This window comes from Canis lupus, chromosome 5 (assembly GCF_011100685.1).
Source record: "Canis lupus familiaris isolate Mischka breed German Shepherd chromosome 5, alternate assembly UU_Cfam_GSD_1.0, whole genome shotgun sequence".
NCBI lineage: Eukaryota > Metazoa > Chordata > Mammalia > Carnivora > Canidae > Canis > Canis lupus.
Window position 1 is genome coordinate 46,961,832 of NC_049226.1, and position 27,477 is coordinate 46,989,308.

General features: G+C 34.1%; 1 protein-coding gene across 2 annotated transcripts in view; it reads right to left on the bottom strand.

Annotated features, from left to right (window-relative positions):
* EFCAB7 (EF-hand calcium binding domain 7) overlaps positions 1–27,477 on the bottom strand; it is a 47,330-nt gene that overhangs the window by 17,504 nt on the left and 2,349 nt on the right. The window contains exons 2-10 of one of the 2 annotated variants that reach the window (XM_038537289.1): positions 27,185–27,372; positions 22,367–22,578; positions 21,640–21,726; positions 20,709–20,904; positions 20,158–20,279; positions 7,056–7,197; positions 3,850–3,959; positions 1,110–1,267; positions 348–481 (exon numbers count right to left, since the gene is read on the bottom strand). In XM_038537289.1, coding sequence (XP_038393217.1) covers positions 348–481; positions 1,110–1,267; positions 3,850–3,959; positions 7,056–7,197; positions 20,158–20,279; positions 20,709–20,904; positions 21,640–21,726; positions 22,367–22,578; positions 27,185–27,372 — 1,349 coding nt within the window. The remainder of the gene's footprint in view (positions 1–347; positions 482–1,109; positions 1,268–3,849; positions 3,960–7,055; positions 7,198–20,157; positions 20,280–20,708; positions 20,905–21,639; positions 21,727–22,366; positions 22,579–27,184; positions 27,373–27,477) is intronic. The other variant, XM_038537290.1, reaches the window with a different exon arrangement.

Here is a 27,477-nt window from a genome sequence, read left to right on the forward strand (position 1 = left end):
CACCCAGGTGCCCCACAATGCTATTACTTTTTAACTGTCCTAATTGCCGTAATAATATTCTATCTTCATAGTTTTATATTTTATTTCTTAACAATGAAATGATGCTACATATTTTTAATATATCCACTAAGAAAAAGAAAAGTGTGGGGTGCCAGGGTGGCTCAGTGGATCAAGTGACTGACTCAATTTCAGCTCAGGTCACGATCTCAGGGTCATGGAGATTGAGCACTGCATCTGGCTCTGAGCTCAGCACAGAGTCTGCTTGTCCCACCCCTTCTCCCACTTACACACTTCTCTCTCTCTCAAATAAATAAAACCTAAAAGAAAAGAAAAAGATAAGTGCTTACCTCGGCAGACAGCCCAAGCATCCTCATCACATTTCTCACCACTTGTTCTCAATTCAAAAAAATTATATTCTTCAAGGCTTAGAAGACCATTTCCATCTAAATCAATTACTTCAAATATATCTGATAAAGTTGACCTGAAATTATAAAGATAGGAAATAATTTGTCCCCAAGGCAACTAGACTAAAAGGAAGTAATATTAAGGCATTAAAACAATTTTTGTGAACTTAAATGTATCTAGATATATTTCTTATTCAGTGTAATAGGAGATAAACAAGGTTTTAAAAGAACCATAGTATCTCATAGTAAGAACTCAATGAATAGTAATTCCCTCCTTCCTTTCTACTTTCTCTTCCGGTTTTCTTGTACTTCCCCCTCTCCCTCCCCCTCCTCCTCCTTCTTTTTCTTCTTCCAGATATTATTGTATATATCTAGGGTATGAGAGAACCACCTAAGCATTTGGATTTCATATTTGACAGTTATCTAAGTTAACAGTGCAACTAGCAGGGTCTATTCCTAAGGCAGTGTCTAGTCAGGTAGAAATCTATACATGTGTGACTAAAGTTATTTTGCCAAATGTGTGGAACCCAGAAATGAATGGCAATCCCAGACCCGTGAATGGAAAGTCACTTTCAGATGCCTAGTGAATGAGCTGAATTACTGTATTAGAATCTGGGGGTGGAGGTGGAAGCTGGCCAAAGGATAGGCTATTGATCTATAACCAATCTAGATGTTATAGTCCTAACCTTAACAAACAAAACTTACCTAAATTCCTTTGTAAGAAATAATTCCCCTGTTTCATCTCTGTACACAAGTTGGGCCTCTTCAGTTATTGGTTTTCTTTCTTTCCTTAGCCTACAGCCAGTTGTGGAAGGAATTAACCAGTAAATTCCAGGTCCTAGTTCACCAGTCCAACCAAACACCTTTTCTCAAAAGAATTAAAAAACAACAACCACTATTAGTCTTAATGATTTTTTATCTTTCTTCTGAAACAGAAGTATTAGAAGTAATTTATCAATATTCACCAACTCTATTATGCTTCTATCAATTTTTTACAGGCTTCAAAATCTTTTTATTAAAGGTAGCCCTAGCATAAGACCATTAGATTTAAAAAAAAAAAAAAAGACCATTAGATGTAGTTTGTAATATTTTTTATTTATTTTTTTATTTTATGATAGTCACAGAGAGAGAGAGAGAGAGAGAGGCAGAGACATCGGCAGAGGGAGAAGCAGGCTCCATGCACCGGGAGCCCAATGTGGGATTTGATCCCGGGTCTCCAGGATCGCGCCCTGGGCCAAAGGCAGGCGCCAAACCGCTGCGCCACCCAGGGATCCCTGTAGTTTGTAATATATTTTAAAAACAAATGCCTAATACTATAACAGGTAAGAAGTTATATAACTTCTAAATCTTCCCCAATAATCTTCAAAAACATGTGATACAAACGACTTCAACAGGTAGCAAAGAGAGAGATCTCAGAATAATTTTTGAGTTACAGTTCCCAAGTTTGATTCAAATATAAAAATATGAAAAAAACAAATATAAAAATATGACTTATAAATCAAATTTCAATAAGCAAAAGTAAAAATTAAATGTATTTCAAAGAGTTCTCTATTTGTATGAGCTAGCCATATGTTTAAGAGTCCAGTCATGTAGACAGAAGCACTGGAATCTAATTATTATGCAATATGGACTATAAAACTATAAAAGATGGTAGAATCCCAGATAAAACTGAACCTTATACAAAATTCTTTTCTATCACAGTATATTTATAATGAGAGCCAAGAATTTTGTATAAGGAACATTTTATTCTACTGTTTCATAAAAGAAAGCATAATGGCATCTCTCTGTGGACCTTCTAGGTGCATTCTGCAACCAAACAGCTTCCTATAAAACCTAGGGGTTACCTCTGTCAAATACATTAAATCTAAGCATCTTCTAATCATGTGTAATAGCCAAGTAAATAGCTATATTTGCCCTTCAGCACAGAATCACCCTACAAAATTTTATCTAATATTGTGTCCAAAAACTTTCAAAACACAGATGTATTTTAGATCATCCCAGTGACTCATACACAAAATAAAAGTTGCTTATGTGAATTCTGGGTTCAGCCCTATTTCTGTCTCCACAAGTTAGAGGAACCATAATCATCCTAAAGTAACCACATCCTATCTTGATACAAGATACAATCTAATAAAATCAGGGTCATTTCAAAGACTAAAAGATTGACCAAATCCCTCCTTGGGAAACCATAATCTTGTAAATTGGCCAGATGTAGACTGATATCCAGGAGTGAAAAGCAGTTCCTGCTGCTTCTTATGACATGTTATCCCAAGAACTTCCCTTATCTCCACATATAACCTTGAATTGCCACTGTGGATGGCAAACAGAAAGCCTTCCATGGGCACAAAACTCTTCCTAAAGAAAATAATTGTGAAACTAAAACTGAAAATAAAATCCTTTGTAAATATGACATATTACAGAAAAACAGAAGCCAATATAGTAAAAGGGTAAATAGAAATTCATTCAAAGTTTATTATAGGCTTGCTATGTACTAACATTTTTATACATGGAATATCATAAGAAAGTAATTTTATCCAAAACAAAATGGGAAAAGCTATTTGGACAATGCTTTATCTTGAACTTAACTTCGTAGTCAGTTCTGAAGAAGAGTTTCATCAAAACATTAACTTCTGTCATTTTATTTGTTTCTTGCCTATAACTATTCTCGTCTGTTAGCAAGCCTACAATAAAGACTTTTATATAACATTCCATCAGGGAAATGTTTATCTGTCATTGGACCTATATAAAGATTAAATATGATATTGCAGTAAGCCCTTGAATAGTATTATTCCTGTTGTTGTGTAGCAGATGTATTTTGTAGTCCTCATAAAATAAATAGCCACATTTATGTATCTGCCTCACATATTTGGTCTCTGAGTAAATATATAATTAGAAAAGATCAGAACAACCCCACAGGCAATATATAAAATCATTTAAAAGCATTCTTTCAGATCAATCTGTTTTTGAACCCTATAATATGAGTCAAGCCTGAGGATAGTAATCTTGAAGTTTTTCTTTTTTGCAGTAGTAGTATAAGTAAGACAAACATCTAAAGCAACTTTTCCAAAGTCTTGAATTGCTTGTATTTAGGAAAAAAATCCACTGGCATTGATCATTTTTACTGCATAAAAAAAAAAAAAAAAAAAAAAAAAAAAAAAGACACATGTGAGGCATCTGAGCATTTAGAGAAGAAAGTAAAATGTCACACAACTTGTAAGTTATAAAGCCAAGACTACTAATCAATCCTCAGCTCTTAATCTCAGCAAACAAGAAGAAATCCATTACAATTAATAAGGCACATATAATATGCATAGTGCTTAAGTACTATATATATCCTAATTGGAGGAAAGATAAAAAATTAAAAACAAATATAGAAAAACTACTGTGTCCCCAAACTTGAGATATTATATTTTTAAATTAAACATTAGGAAATAAACATGTATACTTCTCTATTTCGTAGTTCAGTAAAACACATGAGTTGTAGGGTTGCTTGATTCTCATTTTCCTTAAGAATATACAAGGTAGTATCAACTGATAACCAAGGGGATGGTTTTCCTATTTAAAAAAAAAAAAATCTTAAAATAAGCAATTACTACTTACTCTGTCCCCTATCTAAAAAAGAAGTTAGTAGTTTCTTTCCCCTTTAGATTTCTTTTTAAGAAATACACAACCCATTTTCATATAGAAACATCATAGCATTTGTAACTATATACGGTGACCTTGCTAGAAATATTCTATTTACTTTCTAAGAATCATAACTTTCTTAAATTTATCAGAAAGCTGAGGTTGCAAGGCAACCAAGTAGCCAGAAATTCAAGGAAAAACAAACCCTTTCAGAGAGCTGAGATCCAAACACTAGCTTACCTGTGAAGAGGCACTCATAGAAAAGATGTTAGACCCCATCTATGTGCTCACAACTCCATAATTTATGTCTCCAGCTAGAATCTTTTCTCTGAACTTTACACCCATATAATCAACTGCCTATTTGACATTTCCACTTGAATATCTATATCTAAAACTGACCTTCCCCAACCCCTTAAAAAAAACTCTCCATCTATACTCCTCTCTCAGGCTCAGTAAATAGTAACTCATCCTTCCAGTTGCCACGCTTCTAGTCAAGCGAAAAATCTTGAAATTATCTTTAACTTTTTTCTTCTCTCACACATCATAGCCAATCTTCAGAAAATCCTATGGTTTACCCTTCAAAATATATCCAGGTCTACCTCTTATTACTTCTACATTCCTGGTTCAAAACATCATCAGTACCATCCTAGCAGTCTGCAATAGCATCATAGCTGGCCTCCTTGCTTTCTCTTAGGTATTCTTCAATCTATTTCTAATATAGCAACCTGACTGCTTTTTTTTTTTTAAGATTTTATTTATTTATTCATGAGAGACAGGGGAGGGGGCAGAGACACAGGCAGAGGGAGAAGCAGGCTCCATGCAGGGAGCCCGACGTGGGACTCAATCCCAGGTCTCCAGGATCAGGCCCTGGGCTGAAGGCGGCACCAAACCGCTGAGCCACTGGGGCTGCCCAACCTGACTGCTCTTATCAAAATATGTCAATTATGTCCTGTCTTTACTAAAAATCCTCTGATGGAGTTGAGAGTTGGAATAATGTGGCTCCCAATATAACAACAAGAAAAAGTACATGAACTAGAAAATCATATTTTTTTGAACTCATCAGAGCTGAGGTCTCAGGGCAACCAAGGATCCTGAAAACCAAGAAAAGACACCTTTGCAAGAAGAGAGGAGATGCAAGCATTGGTTTATCTCTGGTACAGCACAGAAGACAAGATGTCATGCACCATACAAGTAGAAGAAGAAGAGAGAGCAGAAAAAATACTTGAAGAAATAAAGGTAGAAAATTTTCAAAAAATAATGAAAGACAAGAAGCCAAAAAATCCAAGCAGAGTAAATACAAATGAACCTCACAATAACAGCATTAACAAGAAAAACGCAAGCACCTAGACATATATTCAAACAGTTATATTAAAGATAAAAGAGAAAATCATGAGGGCAGCCATGGGGAAAATCCTCCTATGCTTCCTCATTTCTCTCAGAAGCCTAAGTCTTCATTATGGCAAAAACAAACAAACAAACAAACAAACAAAATCAGCTCTACCTAATTTTGTCCTGGTTCCTCCCTGTCCTCCTCTTCTACTTCATTCCTTCATTCTCCTACCTTATTCTAGCCATCCTAATCACCTTGCTGTTCTAACTCTCTCTCTCTCTCTCCAGGCACACTGTCACCTCAGAGCCTCTGACGGAGTATTCCCTCTGTGTGGAATGCACTGCCACTTCTACTCTTCACCTCTCCTTTCCACCAGCCCTACATCCATAAGGCTTATTTCCTTGCCTTCTGTGGAAGACAGCAGAAATGGCTGCCTTCTCTGTAATCACAGCCCACTGCAATTTGACTTTGCAGCTCCTCCAACAAGAGATGAAGTCTATTTCTCTATCTTATAAATCTGAACTTGCTTTGTTACTTGCTGTGAACAACAGAATATAGCAAAAATAATGTGCCAGTTCTGAGCCCAAGGCTCAGGAAGCCCTAAGTGCTCTTGCTTTTTCTTCCCTTTTTTTTCTTTTTAAGATTTTATTTATTTATTCATGAGAGACACAGAGAGGGAGGCAGAGACATAGGAAAAGGAAGGAGAAGCAGGCTCCATGCAGAGTGCCTGATGCAGGACTCCATCCCGAAACTCTGGGATCACACCCTGAGCCAAAGGCTTCTTCCTCTGTTTCCTCTGCTTCTTCCTCTGCCTATGTCTCTGCCTTCTCTCTGTGTCTCTCCTGAATAAAATAAAATCTTAAAAACAAAATTGTTTGTATTTCATATTGCTCCAAATTATGTTTCTACATAACTTCTCTTAAACATATTAATTTAAAAAACTGACAAATGGAAAAGCTAAAAATTAATTAGTAAATAAAAAGTTCATTCTGTGTCATGAAGAAACCAGGGTACACTTTGTTCTTGTTTTTAAATTATTTAAAATAGGGGATCCCTGGGTGGCTCAGCGGTTTCGTGCCTGCCTTTGGCCCAGGGCGCGATCCTGGAGTCCCGGGATCGAGTCCCACGTTGGGCTTCCGGCATGGGGCCTGCTTCTCCCTCTGCCTGTGTCTCTGCCTCTCTCTCTCTCTATCATAAATAAATAAAAATAAATTAAAAAAATAATAAAGCCACTAACTTTAATAAATAAATGATTTAAAATAAAACATGCTTTAAATATACATGAAAAGAACTTAAATACTTTGTAAAATATAATAACACAGTCAAAGTATAAACTAAAGCTTTCTTTCTTGAAATGTATGTAACCAGGATGCATGGGTGGCTCAGTGGTTAAGCGTCCACCTTTGGCTCAGGGCATGGCCCCAGAGTCCTTGGATCGAGTCCCCACATCAGGCTCCTGGTGAAAAGCCTGCTTCTCCCTCTGCCTCTCTGTCTCTCATGAATAAATGAATAAAATCTTAAAAAAAAAACAACCCTAAAAACACAAATTTATTCTAAAAAAAAAAAAAAAAAGAAATATATGTAACCATGTTTCTTAGGTACATTTTCTTCAGTAAGGCTACCAAATACTTACATAAGTATTTTCAAAGGGAACATGAATTGATATTTTTAAAAGTACATGAAAAATTTAAACTTGCCTTCAACTTGACTCAGGTTTAATGGTTTAATTGTTAGATAAACCATGGATCTCTGAACTATTTGCATCCTATATTGATGACTAATGATTTCACCATCTTCTTCTAAGAAAAAGCAACCTTTTGATTGTACACACGGCCATTCCTGAAATGAAGGAAAAAAATTTTTTCAAACATTTATTAAATGTTTCCAGCATGCAGAGTAATAAAGAGAAACCTGAGGAGGATATAAAAGAAATGTCAAATAGAGCCACTGACTTCCAGGAATTTGTGACATCATTAAGAGGTTAAAAACAACAACACACCCAATAGGCATAACACAATTCAATTATAATTGACAGTTCTATATGGTTAGAACAAGAAAATAATTACATGTGCAAAATAATAACTCTAATTCCTAAAATAATGCCTGGTACATTGTAGGTACTCAATGGTATCTGACTGATGGGATGGTGGGGTGGCCATCAATGTAAACTGAGAGGGCAATCTATGAACTGTATCTTGAAGGATTAGTGGACTTTAGATAGTGAAAAGCTAAGAAAAAACATATGGAAAGAAAAAAGAAAAATAAGGTTCATGAGAGTGGAAGAAATACTGAAACAAAGTAATAAATAAAAATGCTGCCACAGGGGCACCAGATGGCTTAGTCCATTGAGTGTCGACTCTTGGTTTTGGCTCAGGGCATGATTTCATGGGTCTTGGGATCAAGGACCCGCCCCACCTCCCACCCTGATCAGGCTCTGCGTTCAGTGGGAAGTCAGCTTGTGGATTTGCACCTGCCCCTGCCACCACTCACATGCTCTCTCTCTCAAATAAATAAGTATTTTAAAAAAATACTGCTACCATAATTAGGGCAGGATTAGTGCTTGGAACATACTAAAGATGACTAAGGACCACTGAAACTGATGTCAAAAGGAAAAGTGATGACTTTGTATTTAAAAGTTAACGTATATGACAACCAAAATAACTGTTTCAAGTCCAGGTAACTAAAAGAACACTGAATAAGTTTTACAGCTATAGTGAAATGCTGATAAACATTAGTTTAGAGAAAAGTTTTTCTGCATGATTTATTCTGCCATTTCTGACTAGCCAAATCCCTTCTGATCGAAACTAATAGCTCTATAAGCGATCTATTAACTAAAAAGATATAAAAAATATAAAGAGATATAAAAATAAAAAATAAAGCTCAAAGATGATGCCATATGTAGAAAGTAAAAAATTGGGGCAGCCCGGGTGGCTCAGCAGTTTAGCACCGCCTTTGGCCCAGGGTGTGATCCTGGGGACCTGGGATCGAGTCCCACATCGGGCTCCCTGCATGGAGCCTGCTTCTCCCTCTGTGTCTCTGCCTCGCTCTCTCTGTATGTGTCTCTCATGAATAAATAAATAAAATCTTAAAAAAAAAAAAAGTAAAAAATTCTCCACTGAAGGTATGAGGAATTTTGCCATTGCCATATGTATAAAAATGGTCTTTAATTTATTAGGCTTGTTTACCTATAATGTAAAATATACCTCTGTTCTACTCCTAATGACTTTCAAACATATTTATAAGGTTTTGAAGTGACTTTAAAAAAATTATTTTGAGGGCAGCACCAGTGGCGCAGCGGTTTAGCGCCGCCTGCAGCCCAGGGCATGATCCTGGAGACCCGGGATCGAGTCCCACGTCGGGCTCTCCTGCATGGAGCCCGCTTCTCTCTCTGCCTCTCTCCCTCTCTCTGAATGAATAAATAAATAAATATATAAATCTTTAAAAAAATTATTTTGAAAAATTATCTGGAAGGATATTTAGATAAGGCCAAGATTTCACTAATATTAAGAAAGCTACTGAAAAGGTATGCATTAGATGTGAATAATAAAATAAAAAAATACCAGTAATCCCTAGTAGAATTATCTACTACGGCACTAAAAAGGTGAGAACAAACATAATTACATTAAGATTTCTTTTTTTTTTTAATGTGTCAAGATTTTATTTATTCGAGAGAGAGAGCAAGCATGAATAAGGGGAGGGACAGAGGGAGAAGCAGACTCCCTGCTCACTGAGCAAGGAGCCCAATACAGGGCTTGATCCTAGGACCCTGAGATCAAGACCTGAGTGGAAGGCAGATGCTTAACTGTCTGAGTCACCCAAATGCCCCGAGACTGACTTCTTACTAACTTCTTTTAAAGGCTAAATTATCCTAACATGTATTTATGCATCATTTTGTTCTTGTACAAATGGTAATTAATTTCATATTTAATATTATTTTCATAGTACCAATATACACTTAAAATTAGAAAATTTAAAAATAGGGGAAAAATCTCCATAATTCTATCATCCTAGTTTGATTTCCATGTAATCCATCCTAATACTGGCTTTACATAAAAACCTATTATTTACATTCTAATTAACCTTTTTTATATTATGTCTTTTCCATTTAATGTCATATCCAAAATATTTTGCTATTAAAAAATAAGAACAAGTTGGGAGGACTTATATATCCTGATTTCAAAACTTACTTCAAAGCTACAGTAATCAAAACAGTGTAATACTGGCATAAAGACAAATATGTAGACTAATGGTATAAAAAGGCCAGAAAAAAATTCTCACATATATGGTCAGGTAATTTTCAACAAGGATGCTAAGACCAGGGGCATCTGGGTAGCTCAGTCAGTTAAGCCTCCGACTCTAAGTTTTGGCTCAGGTCATGGCCTTATGACCATGAGAGCTGGCCCAGTGCCAGGTTTTGTGCTTTGCTCAGAGTCTGCTTGTCATTTTCCCTTCCTTTCTAAATCCCTACATCCCTATTCCTGCTCACATGCAGGATCTGTTTCTAAAATAAATAAACAAACAATTTTTTTTTAAAGGATCCTAAGACCATTCAATAGGAGAAAGGACAATCTGGTCAACAAATGAGGCTGGGAAACCTGGATATACAAGTGCAAAATAATTAATTTGGACTCTTACCTTATACCGTATACAAAAATTGATATAAAATGGATCAAAAACCTAAATATAAGTACTAAAACTAAAAAACTCTAAGAAGGAAAGAGTAGAAAAGCTTCATGATATTGGATTTGGCAATGATTTCTTAGAGATGACACCAAAAACACAGGCTAGAAAAAAATACAAACTGGACTTCATCAAAATTAAAAACCTTTGTGCATCAAAGGACACTATCAACACAGTGAAAAAGCAGCCCACAGAATGGGAGAACATATTGGCAGTCATATATCTGAAAATGAATTAATATCCAGGATATATTAAAAACTTACAACTCAACAACAAAAACCAAAAAGCCCAATTAAAAAATAGTCTTAAGACTTGAGTAGACATTATTCCAAAGAACATACCAGATGGCCAATAAGCACATGAAAAGATGCTCAATATCGCATCATTAAGGAAATGCAAATCAGAACCACAATGAGCTACTACTTCCTACCCAATAGGATGGCTATTAAAAAAAAAAAAAAAGCCAAAAACACAGAAAATAACAAGTGCTGACAAGGATGTGGAGAAATTGGAACTCTTGTACATTGCTGGTAAGAATGTGAAATGTGAAGTCACTGTGGAAAAGTTTGTCAGTTTCCCCCAAAATTAAACACAGAATTATTATATGATCCAGCAATTCCATTTCTGGATATATATTGAAAAAAGAGACTCAAACAGATATTTGTACACCCATCTTCATTGCAGCATTATTCACAACAGCCAAATGGGAAGAATCCAAATGTCTACTGTTGGATGAATGGATAAACAAAATGTAGAATATACATACAAATGTAATATTATTCAGCCTTAAAAGGGAATAAAATTCTAACATATGCTCCACATAGATAAACACTGTAGACACTCTAAGTGAAGTAAGCCAGACACGAAAGGACAAATATTGTATAATTCCACTTATATGAGGTATCTAGATTAGTTAAATTCAGAGGCAGAAAGTAGAGCATTATTTGCCAAGAGTGGAAAGAGGAGGAAATTGGGTTATTGTTCAATGGGTAAACAGATTCAGTTGGGGATGATGAAACGCTTCTGGAGATGGATAGTGGTGACAGTTGCACAACAATGTGAATATATTTAAATGCACAGAACCATACACTTAGAAATTGTTAAAATGGAAGATTTTACGTTATGTATATTTTTCCACAATTAAAAAAAATTTTGCTAAGTAATATTTAAATTTTTTCAACTTAACTGGTTCTATAATTACTCATTGAGTTGGTATACCATTACTTATTTCTAAAATATTAGATATTTAGGTCATTTCTAATTTCTCTCAGTATAAATAATAATAAAATGAAGACTACTGGGCAGCCCAGTTGCTCAGAGGTTTAGCACCGCCTTTGGCCCAGGGTGTGATCCTGGAATCCCGGGATCAAGTCCCACATCTGGCTCCCTGAATGGAGCCTGCTTCTCCCTCTGCCTGTGGCTCTGCCTCTCTCTCTCCCTGTGTCTCTCATGAATAAATAAAATATTTTTTTAAAAAATGAAGACTACTTTGTCCAAATGCTTTTCCTTTCATGAATAGTATCCTTCAAAAGAACTCCTAGGCCAAAAGTATACACACTTTTAAGGCTAATGAAACTGATCCAATTTTATAATACTATCAACAATGTACAATGTAACAATTTTGTCACTACCATAACTTGGTCGGTAGTATTATCATTTAAAAAACTGGGTGACGGGGAGCACCTGGGTATCTCCGTGGGTTGAGCATCCAATTCTTGATTTCAGCTCAGGTCATGATATCAGGGTCCTGGGATGAAGCCCTGCACCAGGCTGTCCGCTAAGCAGAGAGTGCTCTGGAGATCCGCTCTTTCTGTCTCCTTCTACCCCTCCCCCAGCTTGTGCTCTCTCATTGTCTCTCAAATAAATTAATTAATTAATTAAAAAAAATTTTAGTAGTGGTAGGGAATTTAGTAGTGGTAGGGAATGATTTCTTAAGTATGGGTATATAAAATATTCATTATAGTATTCCACATATTTTTGTATATGGTATTGCATCACTTTACATTAATGCAGTTAAGAATGACATAACAATTAAAATGGTAGTGAAACAACTTTGCATTAATTTGAATTTCTCTGATTACTAGCAAGATTGAACTTTTACCCATGTGTTTATTGTTTTTGTCTCGTTTTGTGTGAACTGCCTACTCATTCTCTTATTTTCTTAGCTCTATCACAGACTCAGTAGTTTTGTTACATATTTTAATAAATTCTTTTGATTGTTTTAGATGATGACTACCCTTTGTAAGCTTTGATATATGTATTTTCTCTTATTTTAGTTTTGGTTACTTTTAAACTTATGTAAGTTTTTGATTTTTATATTCTTCTTTGGAGATTTCTTCTTAAACTGAATTTTAAGAAATTACCATTATTGCTGAACTATTACTCAAGCTTTCAGTCAGTCATTAATCACAAGCACTGTCACACCTTTGGGGTATAAAAAGATATGTGTACTTTTAATTCTGAGAAATTAAAATGTGACCTTAAATTATTGAAATTCATCTTCGTAAGTATATTGCCTATGACAGAAACGAGTCATTATATATGATATTTCAACAACATCCCTATGAGGCAATAAGGGGTAGATATAAATTAGTCATTTTAATAAACAGAGAAATTAAGGTACCCAGAGGTTATAAAGAATCTGAATTTTACAAGAAGTTTGTAGAAATATTAGGTCAACAGTCTAAGACTTTTGGATCAATGCTTCTAGGATTAGATCATGTTTCCAAAACAAAATATACTCTAGATACTAAATCCTAAATTTTATAACTCAATGAGGCTCAAATAGGGGCTTGAGCCAGAAGTTCAAATTCAAATATTAATGATGAGTAAGAGTGTATACAGATTTTCACGTAGCCTTCCTGTGAATTTATTAAGGACTAACAACAGATGCTGACATTACCTCAAAGCCAATTGACTGTAATATAATCAACACAATCCTAGATGCTTACAATTGTTACAGAGAAGAAAGGGAAAGATATACTCACATAATATTTAGACAAGTTACCATTTGAGATAGTTTGAATTAAGATTCTGACATCAAATGGAAAACATGTTTTCCTTTCAAATGAATTTTGACTATAGCATTATCAAATGGAGTTTCATCTCAAATATTTTATAAATATGTTTTTTATCATCACCCATCTGGAATGGTAAGGGATATTAGTTTAGAATTATAAAATATTTAAAGTAGATGAAGTATAAAAAGCAATCCAGTCCAGGGCAGCCCCGGTGGCGCAGCAGTTTAGCGCCGCCTGCAGCCCGAAGTGTGATCCTGGAGATCCAGGATCGAGTCCCAGGTCAGGTTCTCTGTATGGAGCCTGCTTCTCCCTCTGCCTGTGTCTCTGCCTCTCTCTCTCCTCAATCTCTCTCTCTCTCTGCATCTCAATAAATAAATAAAATCTTAAAAAAAAAAAAAAAAAAGCAATCCAGTCCAGACTTCTCTTTTGATGGAAGTCTGAAAAATAAAGGAATTTACTTGACAAAATTCTTCTTGATTGCAGAACCAGAGCTGGATCTAGATCTCATTACTTTCTCTCCAAACTACCAGCTATATTTAAAATTCTGTTCTTTTTCACACTTAAATATTGGTCACGATTTTTCAAAAACTAGTATGTAAAGAAAGTTCATGTTAAAAAGAAAGCTCAGGTTTATAAAACTACTATAATAAAATATAAGAAAACATTATCATTTGGAATTACCCACATATTGAAATGTTAAGATAAACATAATTATCTGGGTTCCTTATTGAAAAATGCAGATTCTTTAGTAGCTGGAAAATCTGTATTTAATCATGGGTGTATTAGCCCTCTCTCCCACGGTTAAAAAAGTGTTTAAAAAACAACAGGCGTACCTCAGAGATATATTGCAGGTTTGGCTCCAGACCACTGCAATAAAATGAATACCACAATAAAGCAAGTCAAACAAATTTTTTGTTTTCCCAGTGCATATAAAAGCCATGTTTACACTATACTATAGTTTAAGCATGCAATAGCATTATGTCTAAAAAAAAATGTATATACCTTAATTAAAAGATACTTTATTGCTAAAAAATACTGATCATTTAAACTTTCAGTAACTCATAATCACTGATCAGAGATAACCATAACAAATATAATAATAATGAAAGTTTTATTATACTTTTAAGAATACTGCAAGAATTATCAAAATGTGATACAGAGACACAAAGTGAGCAAATACTGTTGAAAGAAAAAATGGTACTAACAGACTTGCTTGATACAGGGTTGCCATAAACCTTCAATTAAAAAAAAAATGCAGGGACTGGCTCAGTCAGAGGTACATGCAACTCTAGATCTAGGGGGTCATGAATCTGAGCCCCATGTTGGATGTAGAGCTTACTTAAATGAATGAATAAAACCTTTTAAAAATGCAAAATCTGGGATCCCTGGGTGGCGCAGCGGTTTAGCGCCTGCCTTTGGCCCAGGGCGTGATCCTGGAGACCCGGGATCGAATCCCATGTCGGGCTCCCGGTGCATGGAGCCTGCTTCTCCCTCTGCCTGTGTCTCTGCCTCTCTCTCTCTCTCTCTGTGACTATCATAAATAAATAAAAATTTAAAAAAAAATTAAAAAAATAAAAAAATAAAAATAAAAATGCAAAATCTGTGGAGTGCAATAAAGTGAAATGTAATAAAATGAGGCATGCCTGTAATGCATTTTTCCTGGTACACTGATAGTGAACATAATAATTTCTGACATTTGAGAAACTCAAATGTAAGAATTTTTCCATGTGCGTATTATACTTCTTGGGGGCAGTGCCATGGGCTGGCAGGAGATGGCTTTACATGGGGAGTGGGTTTAAGCATTATTATTGGAGGTCTTTCCTAAATTCCAGTTTTAGAAAAAGTACAGAAAGGAAATTTTTAAGTTTCCTTGGAAAGACAGCCAATCTAGATACTACAATACATGGTTAACAAGGCTGTAAAAAGGGATGCCTGGGTGGCTCAGCGGTTAAGCATCTGCCTTCAGCCCAGGGTGTGCTCCTGGAGATCTGGGACTGAGTCTCATGTTGGGCTCCCTGCTTCTCTTTCTGCCTATGTCTCTGCCTCTCTCATAAATAAATAAATAAATAAATAAATAAATAAATTTTTAAAAGATTTTATTTATTTATTCATGATAGATGTAGAGAAAGAGAGAGAGAGAGATAGATAGAGGGGGGCTCCATGAGACACAGGCAGAGGGAGAAGCAGGCTCCATGCTGGGAGCCCGACGTGGGGCTCGATCCCGGGACTCCAGGAGCACGCCTTGGGCCAAAGGCAGGCGCTAAACCACTGAGCCACCCAGGGATCCCCTAAATAAAATCTTAAAAAAAAAAAAAAAAAAAAAAAGGAAGCTGTAAAAAGGTGGAACAACAGCTATTATAAAATAGAAAAAAGACAAATGCCACATTATTTATATCAAGCTTCAATGTAACAATCAGATTATTCTAATACTGAATAATGACAGTACTAGAATTTGTAGCTCTCCTGCATAAAAGGAAGCAAATTCTTAAGATCTGCCAGAGTTATTAAAAACCCAATGTTTATTCAATCTAAATTTCTTTAAAACAAATAGACTTTTAATCACACAAAGCTTTTCCTCTAGAACTTAGACTAAAATGTTATAACTTAAAAGAAAAAAGTACTGATAAAGTGGCTGGCTCATTCAAATAAATCAATTTGAAAGGATTATAGATTAAGTTGACAGTTTGAGTATTATGAGAAAAATGGAAGGAGGCTGAGTTTTTAAAAAAATATTAGAATGACAAGAGTAAGAAATTTTACGTGTGATACAGTTTTTTTTAAAACAGTATAAAGCAGAAATAAAATAGTAGCTTGTAATTCTTACACAGGGCATAAGGTGGTGCTATATTCTACCAATTCAGGTAAATATATAAAAGGAAAAAGAACTATTAACTCATTTGTTATATACAAATTTTATTTATTTTAAATCACAATGTATAAGGAAATGCTGAAAAGCACAAATTAAAAATAGTTGAGTTGAAAATGCTACCTATCAAAAAACTTAAATGTATCATCAGTAAAGTTACATTTTTCTTGGAAAGCTGTAGAGAATGTAATTTGTTTTGACATACAATTCTATATTATTATTAAAGTTTTAGGTGAGGTAAAATTATTAAGCTGTAGATCTAGCATAGACTTAGAGGAATTTATATGTATTGCCATCTAATTGACAAGCTGAATTGATCATCATTTTGAAAATATGAGAAACTTTTATAACAAAATTAGAGACTTCACAAAAATTCAGACAATATTTAAACTATTTGTATTGTTATACACATAGACATACATAAAACAAATGTTATACAACATATTATACACAGCATATGCATATGTTATAGAACATTTGTGTTTTATACTCTATCAACACATACTTAAAACACATTCTAGGAGCCTGCATGTAGGAAGTATTGCATCTCTGGAGTTTATTTATTTATTTTTTTTTAATTTTTATTCTTTTTGCATCTCTGGAGTTTAACTCATGGTTTGGGTTTTCTCTAACTCTAGTTTTTTCTAGAATTAGAGAAAATTCTAGTCTATTTTCTCTATTCTTCTCTCAAAGAAAAACTCCTGACATTCCTTGCACATTATAAAACCTAAGCAGACAGAATTCAGGATTAGAAAAATAGTGATGAAGTACCTATACGTGATCTATAGAAAAGCTCTTGTAATACACATTCTTCACTAATTGTGTGAATTTGTAGTTTAAAGTCTGGTTTATGCATATCCCATTTCAACAATTTTCTAAGTTCTGAAAAGAACTTCCTCTGTCCTAATCCCATAATTCTCTACTCCACATGAAATTGAGGTACTCAAACTTGTTTAAAATAAAGTATTTGAACATAATTAACAGTTCTACTAGTAATTTACTCTATCAAGCTCAATTAAAATAAATCACACGCTAAGTGTAATAAGTCAGTCAGAAAAAAGACAATTATACACTTTCATGCATGTGGAATTTAAGAAACAAAAGAGGATCATAAAGGAAGGGAGGGAAAAATACAAGATGAAATCAAAGAGGGAGACAAACTATAAGAGACTCTTAATCATAGGAAACAAACTTGAGATTACTGCAGGGGAGAGGGTAGAGGTATAGGGTAACCAGGTGATGGATATTAAGGAAGGCAGGAGATGTAATAAGCACTGGGTGTTATATAAAGACTGATGGGGGGAGCCTAGGTGGCTCAGTCCATTAAGCATCTGCCTTATGCTCAGGTCATGATCCCAGAGTCCTGGGATCCAGGCCTGCATCAGGCTCCCTGCTCTTGCTGGGAGCTTGCTCCTCCTTCTTCTGCCTGCAGCTAGCTCCCCCTGCTTGTGCTCTCTCTCCCTCTTTCTGTCAAATAAATAAATAAAATCTTTTAAAAATATTAAATTATAAAAATAAAATTTATGAAATTTATTTTAAAAATTCAAAGTAAAATGCAAACAACTGAATCATGCTAAATAACAGAATTTTTTTAATTTACAGATTAAAAAAAATCATTTCAGCTCATCTAAGAAATACCAGATAGTAAACAATAGCAGGCAGTATCATGATCAGAAATAGGATATAAAAAAAAAAAAAAAAAGAAATAGGATATAAAAAGTCAGGTAAATTATGTAAGTAATATGAAGATTATGAAGTATTTCCAAAATGCTAAATTTTATATGAAAGCCACAGAATTTAAAAGTAGACACTATGCCATCTTCTTTTAATCATTAAATTCTTCTAGTATCTTTTACTTAATTCCTACTTGTCATCAGCACCATTCCATGCTTCTTGAGTCTTAAATGCAAAATGTTGTCTTTTGTTACACAATCACTACGGCCTATAGACTAATTGTGGCATTGTCTGTGAGATCTGTCCCTTCTGTGGAGCCTGGGTGGCTCAGTCGGTTAAACCATTAAGCATCTACCTTCGGATCAGGTCCACGATCCCAAGGTACTGGGATCGAGCCCCAAGTCAGGCTCCCTCTCCCCCTGCCTGCCACTCCATCTGCTTGTGCTCTCTCTCTCTCTCAAATAAGTAAATAAAATCTTTAGGAAAAAAAAAATCTGTCCCTTCCTTATTATGTTCAGCCTACTAACCTAGGCTGAGCTGGCATCACTTCATATCAGGATGTCTCTATCAGCTTTTCAGATAGTCTCTCTAAATTGAGGTCTCCATATACAACATATATAGTATAAGTTCTTTATATTTTCATCATATCATTACCATATAAATATCTACACTTATTTCTTAGTTCTCTAATAATATTAGTAACAATATTACTTATTAAAGTGATTATTACTATGTTCTTGGCACTGTGCTAAATGCTTAATACATGTGAGATGATTTAAATCTTTCAAAAACACACTAAGCATAATTATTCTCAATTTATAGATAAGGAAACTGAGACTCAGAAGGATTGTTGACTAACTTACCAAAGATCACACAGTTAATATACTATGTGACAAAGCTAAGATTTAACCAAAGCTCTTAATCAGCATCTAAGGTTAAAGCTCTTAATCAGCTTCTAAAACAGTGCTTGGCACAGTTACCAGTCAATAAATATTTGTTGAATAAATGAAATACTATGCTGGATTACCTTGGTATAATATTAAAAGTCAAGTAAATTTTTTATTTTTTAATATAATATACATGTTTTATACTAAGCAAAATAGCTGGCATATATTACCTTTTTAATAAATATTTGTTGAGTTGAACTACATTAAGAAATTGTATAGATCAAAAAAAGAAAGAAAGAAACTGTATTGGTAAGGGCCCAATTAACAGGAGCACGAAACAGAAAAAGCCTTATTACGATTTTAACATAATCCATATTAATATTTTTGTCTTTACACTGGGTAAAATTATTTGTTTATACTTTTGAATTAGGTAACCCACAATTATTTAACTAAGTTAATTTTATGAGCATTTAACTTAGTTGCAAAATACAGAAAGCTTTCATTGGTGGAAAATAATATTGTCAGAACACTAAATATTGTGTGTGAACATTTTGGACATGCACACGAAATTGCTTAGGGTGTAGAGATTCCTAAACAGTCTGAACAAAATTCCTTGGAGATAATGTTTTAAAATTTTAATATAGAACAAATGTCACTCTCTAGCAATTTAAAGATATAAGGGACTTCAGAGTTCAATAACAAATACAGAGTTGTTATTTGAAACAAAAATGTAGCCCTTGAGAACAATCAGTTCAGTTTTCTAACAGCAGTTACAGTATGTGGTCATAACCATTTTTCCCCCTTTTACAGAGGTCTCTAGGTACACATTTTTAATGTATCCTAGCAGTTTCCAGTTAATGTTTTATATTTCTGTAGCTATTATTTTCTGTTGAAAGAAAACTAGTAAAGGTTGAGTCTAAAAAGGGAAAACAAAGGAAGAAGATCAATATTAACACTCCACAAATATTGACTTAGCAAAGTGACTTTGTTGTCTTTCTCTCACAGGAATTGATATTGAATGAATGATTTATTTATAAGAAATACCTATGGAAAATATTTGTTAAACAAAACTTAAAAATTGCTTGGCAAAGTACATGATCAGATAATTCTTCAGGTTCAAAAATTAAAGGATCATCATTTTCAAACTAAAGACCTTTTAATAATATTCTTATTCATCATTTTTACTTTAGTATTATTAAAATAGACTTATAGGTAGAAATGCTGTAATCCAGAGAAATATCTCAAGAGAATTATTCACAAACTTTACTGGTTCTCTGTAGACACCAAATAGTTACTTATAAACTTAATGTCAAATTTTTTTTTAGAAAAAGTCTTACCTATTAATTTAAAATACTCTACCTTTGGGGAGCCTGGGTGGCTCAGTTGGTTAAGTGTCTGACTTCAGCTCAGGCAGGTCATGATCTCAGGGTCCTGGGATTCACCCCCAAGTCAGGTCTCCTTGCTCAGCAGGGAGAGTGCCAGTCCCTCTGCCCCTTCCCCTGTTCATGTATGCACTCTCTCAAATAAAAAAATTAAATCTTAAAAAAAAAATGTGTGTGTGTATATATATATATATATATATATACACACACACACACATATATATATATATACACATATATATATATATATATATATATATATATATACATACATACATAAAATACAATACCTTTATTGAATCTGGCTCAGTTAACTTTGAGTTTCGGTTGCTATTAACATCCATGGTAATTGTACAGGAAACAGATGTTTTGAACTTTCTGGTTGCTGCCAGTAGAGAACTCCTAGTATCACCTGTAACAAGTAATAGTTATTTGGTCTCACATTATGAAAAGTTGTCAATACTAAGTCTGTTTCTAAACAGTGTAGCAAAAAACTACATGTGCATTAATTTCCTTCTTTTTGTTCTTCCTATTGAAATAAAGTTAGAAGTTTCATATTTATCAGACTTTAATGGTCCCTAATATATTGGCTACTAATAAGGTTCTATATTTCAACATGTCACTCTTACCCTAAAATTTTAGTTTTAACAAAATATAATAAGCATAGCCAGGTCAAGTTCCATAATAAAATTTTTACTTCAATAGATTTTTATAGCTGAGAGTCTAGAAATAGTAGCTAACAAAAGTTGGATTCTCATTTATCATTAAGATAGTAGAAAAATATCCCCAAATATGACTGTTCATTCTTGATCAAGAAATCCTTAGTGTCAAAAGTAAATACCTTTATTTGAGAATGTTTCCTGATCAGTTTTTCTTATGGTTCTAGGCGATGGTTTTGGTACTGGTGATGGGTCCCTTTCAGGGGATCCTTCAATGTGGCTTCCAAACTGTTGACGCCTCAGTTTACTATCAACCTCCAGTTTTTCCACAGTAGTTTTGAGACATTGCTCATTGGTTGTCATATATACTTTACAAAACTACAGGAAATAAAAAAGTAGTCCAGTGGGTGAAACATTCAATCATACATCTACGAAGAGGCAAATGCACATTAGTAGGCAAGGGATAGACTGATAGATGGCATATATTTCCTATTGAACTTGGTTACTCATTTTATTTTCTTGAATCAGATTGACCACCCTCAAGTGACCTAGTGAAATGCAGCCACGATTCAATGAGGAGGTCATACTCTGAGTGAAAATAAAATGTTACACAAAGAGAGGTGATTTATTATTTTTTTATAAGACATGTGTAGACTTGAGTTTTTTTCTAAATGATTTTTTATGATTCTTCCACCCCAGAAAAGGTATATTCCTGAAGAGTCTCTATGTTTTAGTGTGTGTCTGCTGTGTGTGAGCACATGCATGTATTTTACCTTTATTATTTCAAATACAGTCATCCGATTACAATACTCTTCAGATTTAATTTCAGGTACAATTTCTACACAACATATTCAGTGTGTCACTGCCAATATTAAAAAGATGTGCCCCTTTAAAAATTCACAGGATGAGCACTGGGTGTTATTCTGTATGTTGGCAAATTAACACCAATAAAAAATAAATTTATTATTAAAAAAATAAAATAAATAAAATTGCAAAACACAAAAAAAAAGAAAAAAAAAGAAAGTCTGTTTTGTCTGAAAAAAATAAAAAAATAAAAATAAAAACTCTTCTCCTACACGGTATACAAATTTACATTAACATGAACTGACGTACCTTGATATAGTCAAATTTGCCATCAGCATTTACATCTGCCAAACTTATTATAGCATCTACTTCTTCTGGAGTCATCTTCTCACCTCTCTGAAAAAACAAAATTTATTTTAAAGCAACATGAATATCACTTTGTTACGTGGGGGAACAGGGAGAGTGGAAATTCATTTTAATCTTTTCTACAAGTCAGTTTGAATATATAGTTTCATTATAAATCTCAGAATGAGTATTATGTCAAACAAGAATGAAACCTATATAAAATAAAATCTCATGATTCTATTAAATTTTGTAAAAGTATAAACTTCAGTTTACTAAATTTCAACAATATATATCATATATCCAGTAATAATATTACGACTGAATTTAGGGTAATGATAATTTCTCACAGTTTATCAAGAATCAGAATGGATTCCCAATCCCATTTATACTTTGTTTCTCTTTTACTTACATATATGAACCTATTCTTGAATTACAAAAAGTTCTGGGCAGCAAATAATTGCAAAGGAACACAATGGGATTGCAACATGGATTCAATTTTATACTTTATGTTTTATTTACAAAGCACCTTTCATCCAGAAGGATCCTTAAGTACTTTATAAACAACATGTATGTGATTCATTTCACCTGCCAATGAAATAGTTATTTTTAATGTGGCCTTGGTAGCTAAAGCTAGATTCCAAATAGTTTTACTAGCAATTTGCATATTATAAAACTGTTTCACAAATCTTACCTTTGTTAGAAGTTTATAAAGGTCAGTGTGTAAAATAGAGCCATTATCATTTACATCTAATTGCTTAAATGATTTTAGTAGTTCTGCTTTTGAAGTAGGTTTTTCTTTCCTTAAAATTATACAAAAATCATCAAAATTCAGTTTGGCAGTTTGAGGAGTCCAATATTTATTAATGGTTTTTTGGGATGGATTTCTTCCTGCATGCTGTAGAGCTGCCCAATAAAACAAGTATTATTTGTTATTGTAACATTGAAATTGGTATCTAAGTGTCTTTTTTCTTTAAATCATTATACATTACAATATAATACAGAAGTACATGCACACACCTTTGGGGTTGATAATCTACTGATATCAATGCATGCCTGACTTTCAAAAATGAAAAAAATACATATGTTACCAGATACAGATTCTTGATCTATTAATGCCAGAATTAAATACATTTTTTCTTATTCTGACAGTTGGTTCTCAACCTACATTAACTATAACATCTGATTTACTTTGTAAAAGTGCTTGGAAGAAAAAAAAAGATTAAAAACCACCATCTACTTAATTGTTTTGAATACCTAAGAATAACCACAAAAAGCATAAATTATTACCTTTCCTGGCCTAACAAATACCTTAATGAAATGAGGAAATCATTAATCTGAGAAAATTATTGCCAACAAGTCATGATATCTAAAATGTTCATTATTGCTAGATAGTAAGGTTTCAAGAATATTAATCATGTCACAAAAGTCAAATACATGCACAAAATTTATCTATGAGCAGTTATAGCCTTGCTAAAAATCAAGAATGTCAATATAGTTTGAGAGAAGGCTATTATGGAGATGCAATGGTTAAATTACTCTGGATTTTTAACCAGAATCTTTAAAAGTCTTATAACAAGTTATTCATGAGATATTCTTGTTTTAAAAGGCATGTCCTTATATATGTGAATGGCAACAAATTACGATGTGAGAAAAGCTATTTGTATGTCATACACACTAAAATATGATGGTTTTAAATAACTGTATTCTGTACAGTTTAAAAGAAGTAAATTGGTAGTTTGCACATAAACAAATCTGTACATATTAAGATATAACACCATCTAAAATGAATCAGTGATTACATTTCCTAAGCACAGAGGAAGGAAGTAATAAAATTTTAAAGGTATAACTGTCCTGAACTATGCTACCAACTTCTATTATAAAACTTTATATTGGGCATTTCTAACTATCTTAGGTAAGATTTTACAAGATCTGGGCATTATCAACTAGCACTAAAAAAATGATAATCTGGATAGTCTACAATATAACGAATAAGGACTAATATATATAAAACAATTTTTAAAAATACCCTCAAGGAAATAGAAACTAGAGCAAGGTAATAAATACAGACATTTGTGAGTCCATTATATTGAACATTCATTGTGTATGAGAATACAGGGGTGTTTGTTTTTTTCAAGACTCAAACTTTTTGGTTCCTAAATTTTATAATCTAAACAGAAGTCCACACTTGAAGTATAAAATCTCTACCCAAGGTCATGATTTATGGTCAGTAACAGATTAGAAGTCCACAGACTAAGAGAAATGTTCCCATCCTCCAGATTATGACAGTACAGCATACCTAGACAATTTAAACTTTGGTTAGAGAAAAGGAAACAAGACAATCATTTAGAGCTAATAGAGCTAACAGAAATTACACCTAGAAAGCCTTTGTGGAAACTTCTAGCAATGGAGATAATATAAGTTCTTTTTATTTCCAAAGGTTTATTTTGGATGTAGACAAAAGCCCCGATTACCACACTGCCCTAGGAATGAACAAAAGGTAAGTATTTTGTCTAGCATAAAAATGGACAATTCCAGGGGGGATCCCTGGGTGGCTCAGTGGTTTAACGCCTGCGTTCAGCCCAGGGTGTGATCCTGGAGTTCGGGATTGAGTCCCACATCAGGCTCCCTGCATGGAGCCTGCTTCTCCCTCTGCCTATGTCTCTGCCTCTCTCTCTCTGTCTGTCATGAATAAATAAATAAAATCTTAAAAAAAATGGACAATTCCATAATTCAGCTATTATGAGAATCAGGGAAAAGATACATGTGTTTTTAGGATCTCCAGCCAACCTCCATCCTTTAAAAGATAAGAATAGGGCAGCCCGGGTGGCTCAGCAGTTTAGCATCGCCTTCATCCCAGGGCCTGATCCTGGAGACCCAGGATCGAGTCCCACCCACATCAGGCTCCCTGCATGGAGCATGCTTCTCCCTCTGCCTGTGTCTCTGCCTCTCTCTTTCTCTCTGTGTCTCTCATGAATAAATAAATAAAATCTTAAAAAATATATATATAATAAAAGGTAAAAATACAAGTACGGCCTAAATGAAGTCATGATTTGAAGTCAAAGTCCATGTGAAAGAAAATACTGGGGTGCCTGACTGGCTCAGTGGGTGGAGCATGCAACTCTTGATCTGGGGGTCATGAGTTCGAGCCCATTAGGGCTGGAGATTACTCAAAAAAAAAAGGAAGAGAGAAAGAAAGAGAAAGGGAAGGAGAAAGAAAGAAAAGAAAGAAAAGAAAAGAAAAAAGAAAAGAAAGAAGGAAGGAAGGAAGGAAGGAAGGAAGGAAGGAAGGAAGGAAGAAAGAAAGAAAGAAAGAAAGAAAGAAAGAAAGAAAGAAAGAAAGAAAGAAAGAAAGAGAAAGAAAGAGGTTAAGTGTTTGGCTCTTGGTTTCAGCTCACGTCATGATCTCATGGATCATGGGATCAAGCCCCATTTGGCTCCATACTCAGAGGGGAGTAGGCTTGAAGATTCTTTCCCTCTGCCCCTCCCCCTACTCATGCACTCTTTCTCTAAAACAAATAAATCTTTAGAAGAAAAAAAAAGAAAATGTTATTTTCTGTACAGCTTTGGGAAAATGGGTGTGTAACTCTTTCCCACAAGTGGCAGTCAGCATACACTTGATGCTATGTTCAATAACAAAAATGGGGTTTGGGGCACCCAGGTGGCTCAGTCAGTTAAGCATCCAAACCTCAATTTCGGCTCAGGTCATAATCTCAAGGTTGTGAGATCAAGCCCCACATTGGGCTCTGTGGTGGGCATGGAGCCTGCTTAAGATTCTCTCTCCCTCTCCTGCTCCCCCTCCCAAAAAAACAAAAACAGTTTTTAAATATACTATTAATTACAAAACAACTTTCTCAGAATAAAATGGATTATGCCTAAACATGTACTCAGTAAGTAGACAGTGTCATATCTAAGAAACAGGTATAACTTAGTAATTACTAATCTAACTAAATTTCTACTTTTAGAATTACTTGGTGCCCATTATTATGTCTAATAATAGTAAAAACATGTAACTATAAATGTTTAAAGGCTTACACCAAAATACCAATCTTTTGCTAGGGTTTACTTTAAGCTTTGACATGAGTCTATAGTACCTGTATTATCTATAAGTTAAAGTAAAAAAAAAAAAAGAAACTATAAACCTCTAGTAATGGTACTGTTCTATCCAACCTTGAAATGGAAAGTCAAAGCATATGTTATATGCATAAGTGGCAGAAAGATACAGATGAAAGACATAGTAATAAGAAAAATATCACTGCTTCACTCTACTTTATAAAACTCTACATTATCTGAACTCAATTATTACACACTAAAGAGATAAACACTGAATAATCCAGATAATTCTCTAAGACTGAGAGCACCTTAGTAATTCGTATACTCATTGATTCGCAAACTAAATGCCATAATAATGAAAGTCAGGCTAAACTTTTAAACAGGAGATTCATGATCTCAGACTACTTTCAAAAGAATTTTTAAAAACCTAAAATTATAGTTTATAATAAAATATAAATTTTAATCTTTTCAATTTTCATATTCCCCAATATGGACTTCCTCAAATGATATCTTATTGCATACTAACCCGAGACATTATTGCAAAAATATGTCAGAATTTTTCTTTAAGGAAATCGCTTGTAACAGTTGGCAGAATAACTGTTTCTCCATTCATAAAGTTATTAGCCTTGATGAAACTGACATGAGTATTCAGTATTATCTGGTATTGTTTACATTCTCTTGAGAGTAAAGACCTCTAAGTCACTTGGTATACCTAGCAAGGACAAAATTCGTTGGGTTGAGGGATGCTTGCAACCAGAGAAATTTAGAAAATTCTAAATTTTCTTTAGAAACCATGAAGAGAAGCAAAAAAAGACCCAACTTCCAACTTCTCCACCCACTAAAAACAAACAAAAAGCCAACACTCTTTCAAAATTTTACTTATTTCCTAATATTTATCTTTTATAATCATTCAACCCATTTTTATATATTCTTTACATTTTCCCCAGCATAGGTCGAATTCAGGTCAGTGATTCAGATGCCAAGTGTTTTAAATTCTATTATAGGGAATCCCTGGGTGGCTCAGTGGTTTAGTGCCTGCCTTTGGCCGGGGGTGTGATCCTGGAGTCCTGGGATCGAGTCCCACATCGGGCTCCCTGCATGGAGCCTGACTGTCCCTCTGCCTGTGTCTCTCATGAATAAATAAATAACATCTTTAAAAAAAAATTCTATTATAAATCTCAAGTTACCAAATAAGAATTTTTTAAAAAATATTTTTAAGCAAGTAATTGATAGAAGCTCTAAAAATACTAATCTAGTCTGTATAAACACTGAATGTTTTATTTTGAAGCTACCAGCATATATGAATATATAAAATGCACAAAAGCATAATGTAGTTCCACTGCTCAAGCTTCCCTAAGAAATTAGGATGATGTAACAATGTAATTCTTACTCCTGTCTTTCTGATCTATTAACTTTCAACAAACAAGGCAAAATACATATATTTTAAGGAAAAATTTACCCAAGTAAAGTTGTTCTTTAGAAATAATGTTTTCTAAGCTGCTTTTAAAAACAGTTAAGTAGGCAGCTCTACAATTCATATAAAATATCTCTTCTTCAGTTAGTGGAAATCTCTTTGTTCGAGGACTTTCTGAAAGCGCTGACTTCTGACTGGAGAAAGATGCATCTCTTCCTGGACTGATGGCCATTCTATTAGAAAAGGATTTAAAAATTTTAGTCAGTGTTAATCCCCTAAAATGTCAATGTTATCTTGCCATTCAAATGGGGGGGAAGGGGAATCAAAGCGTTAAAGTT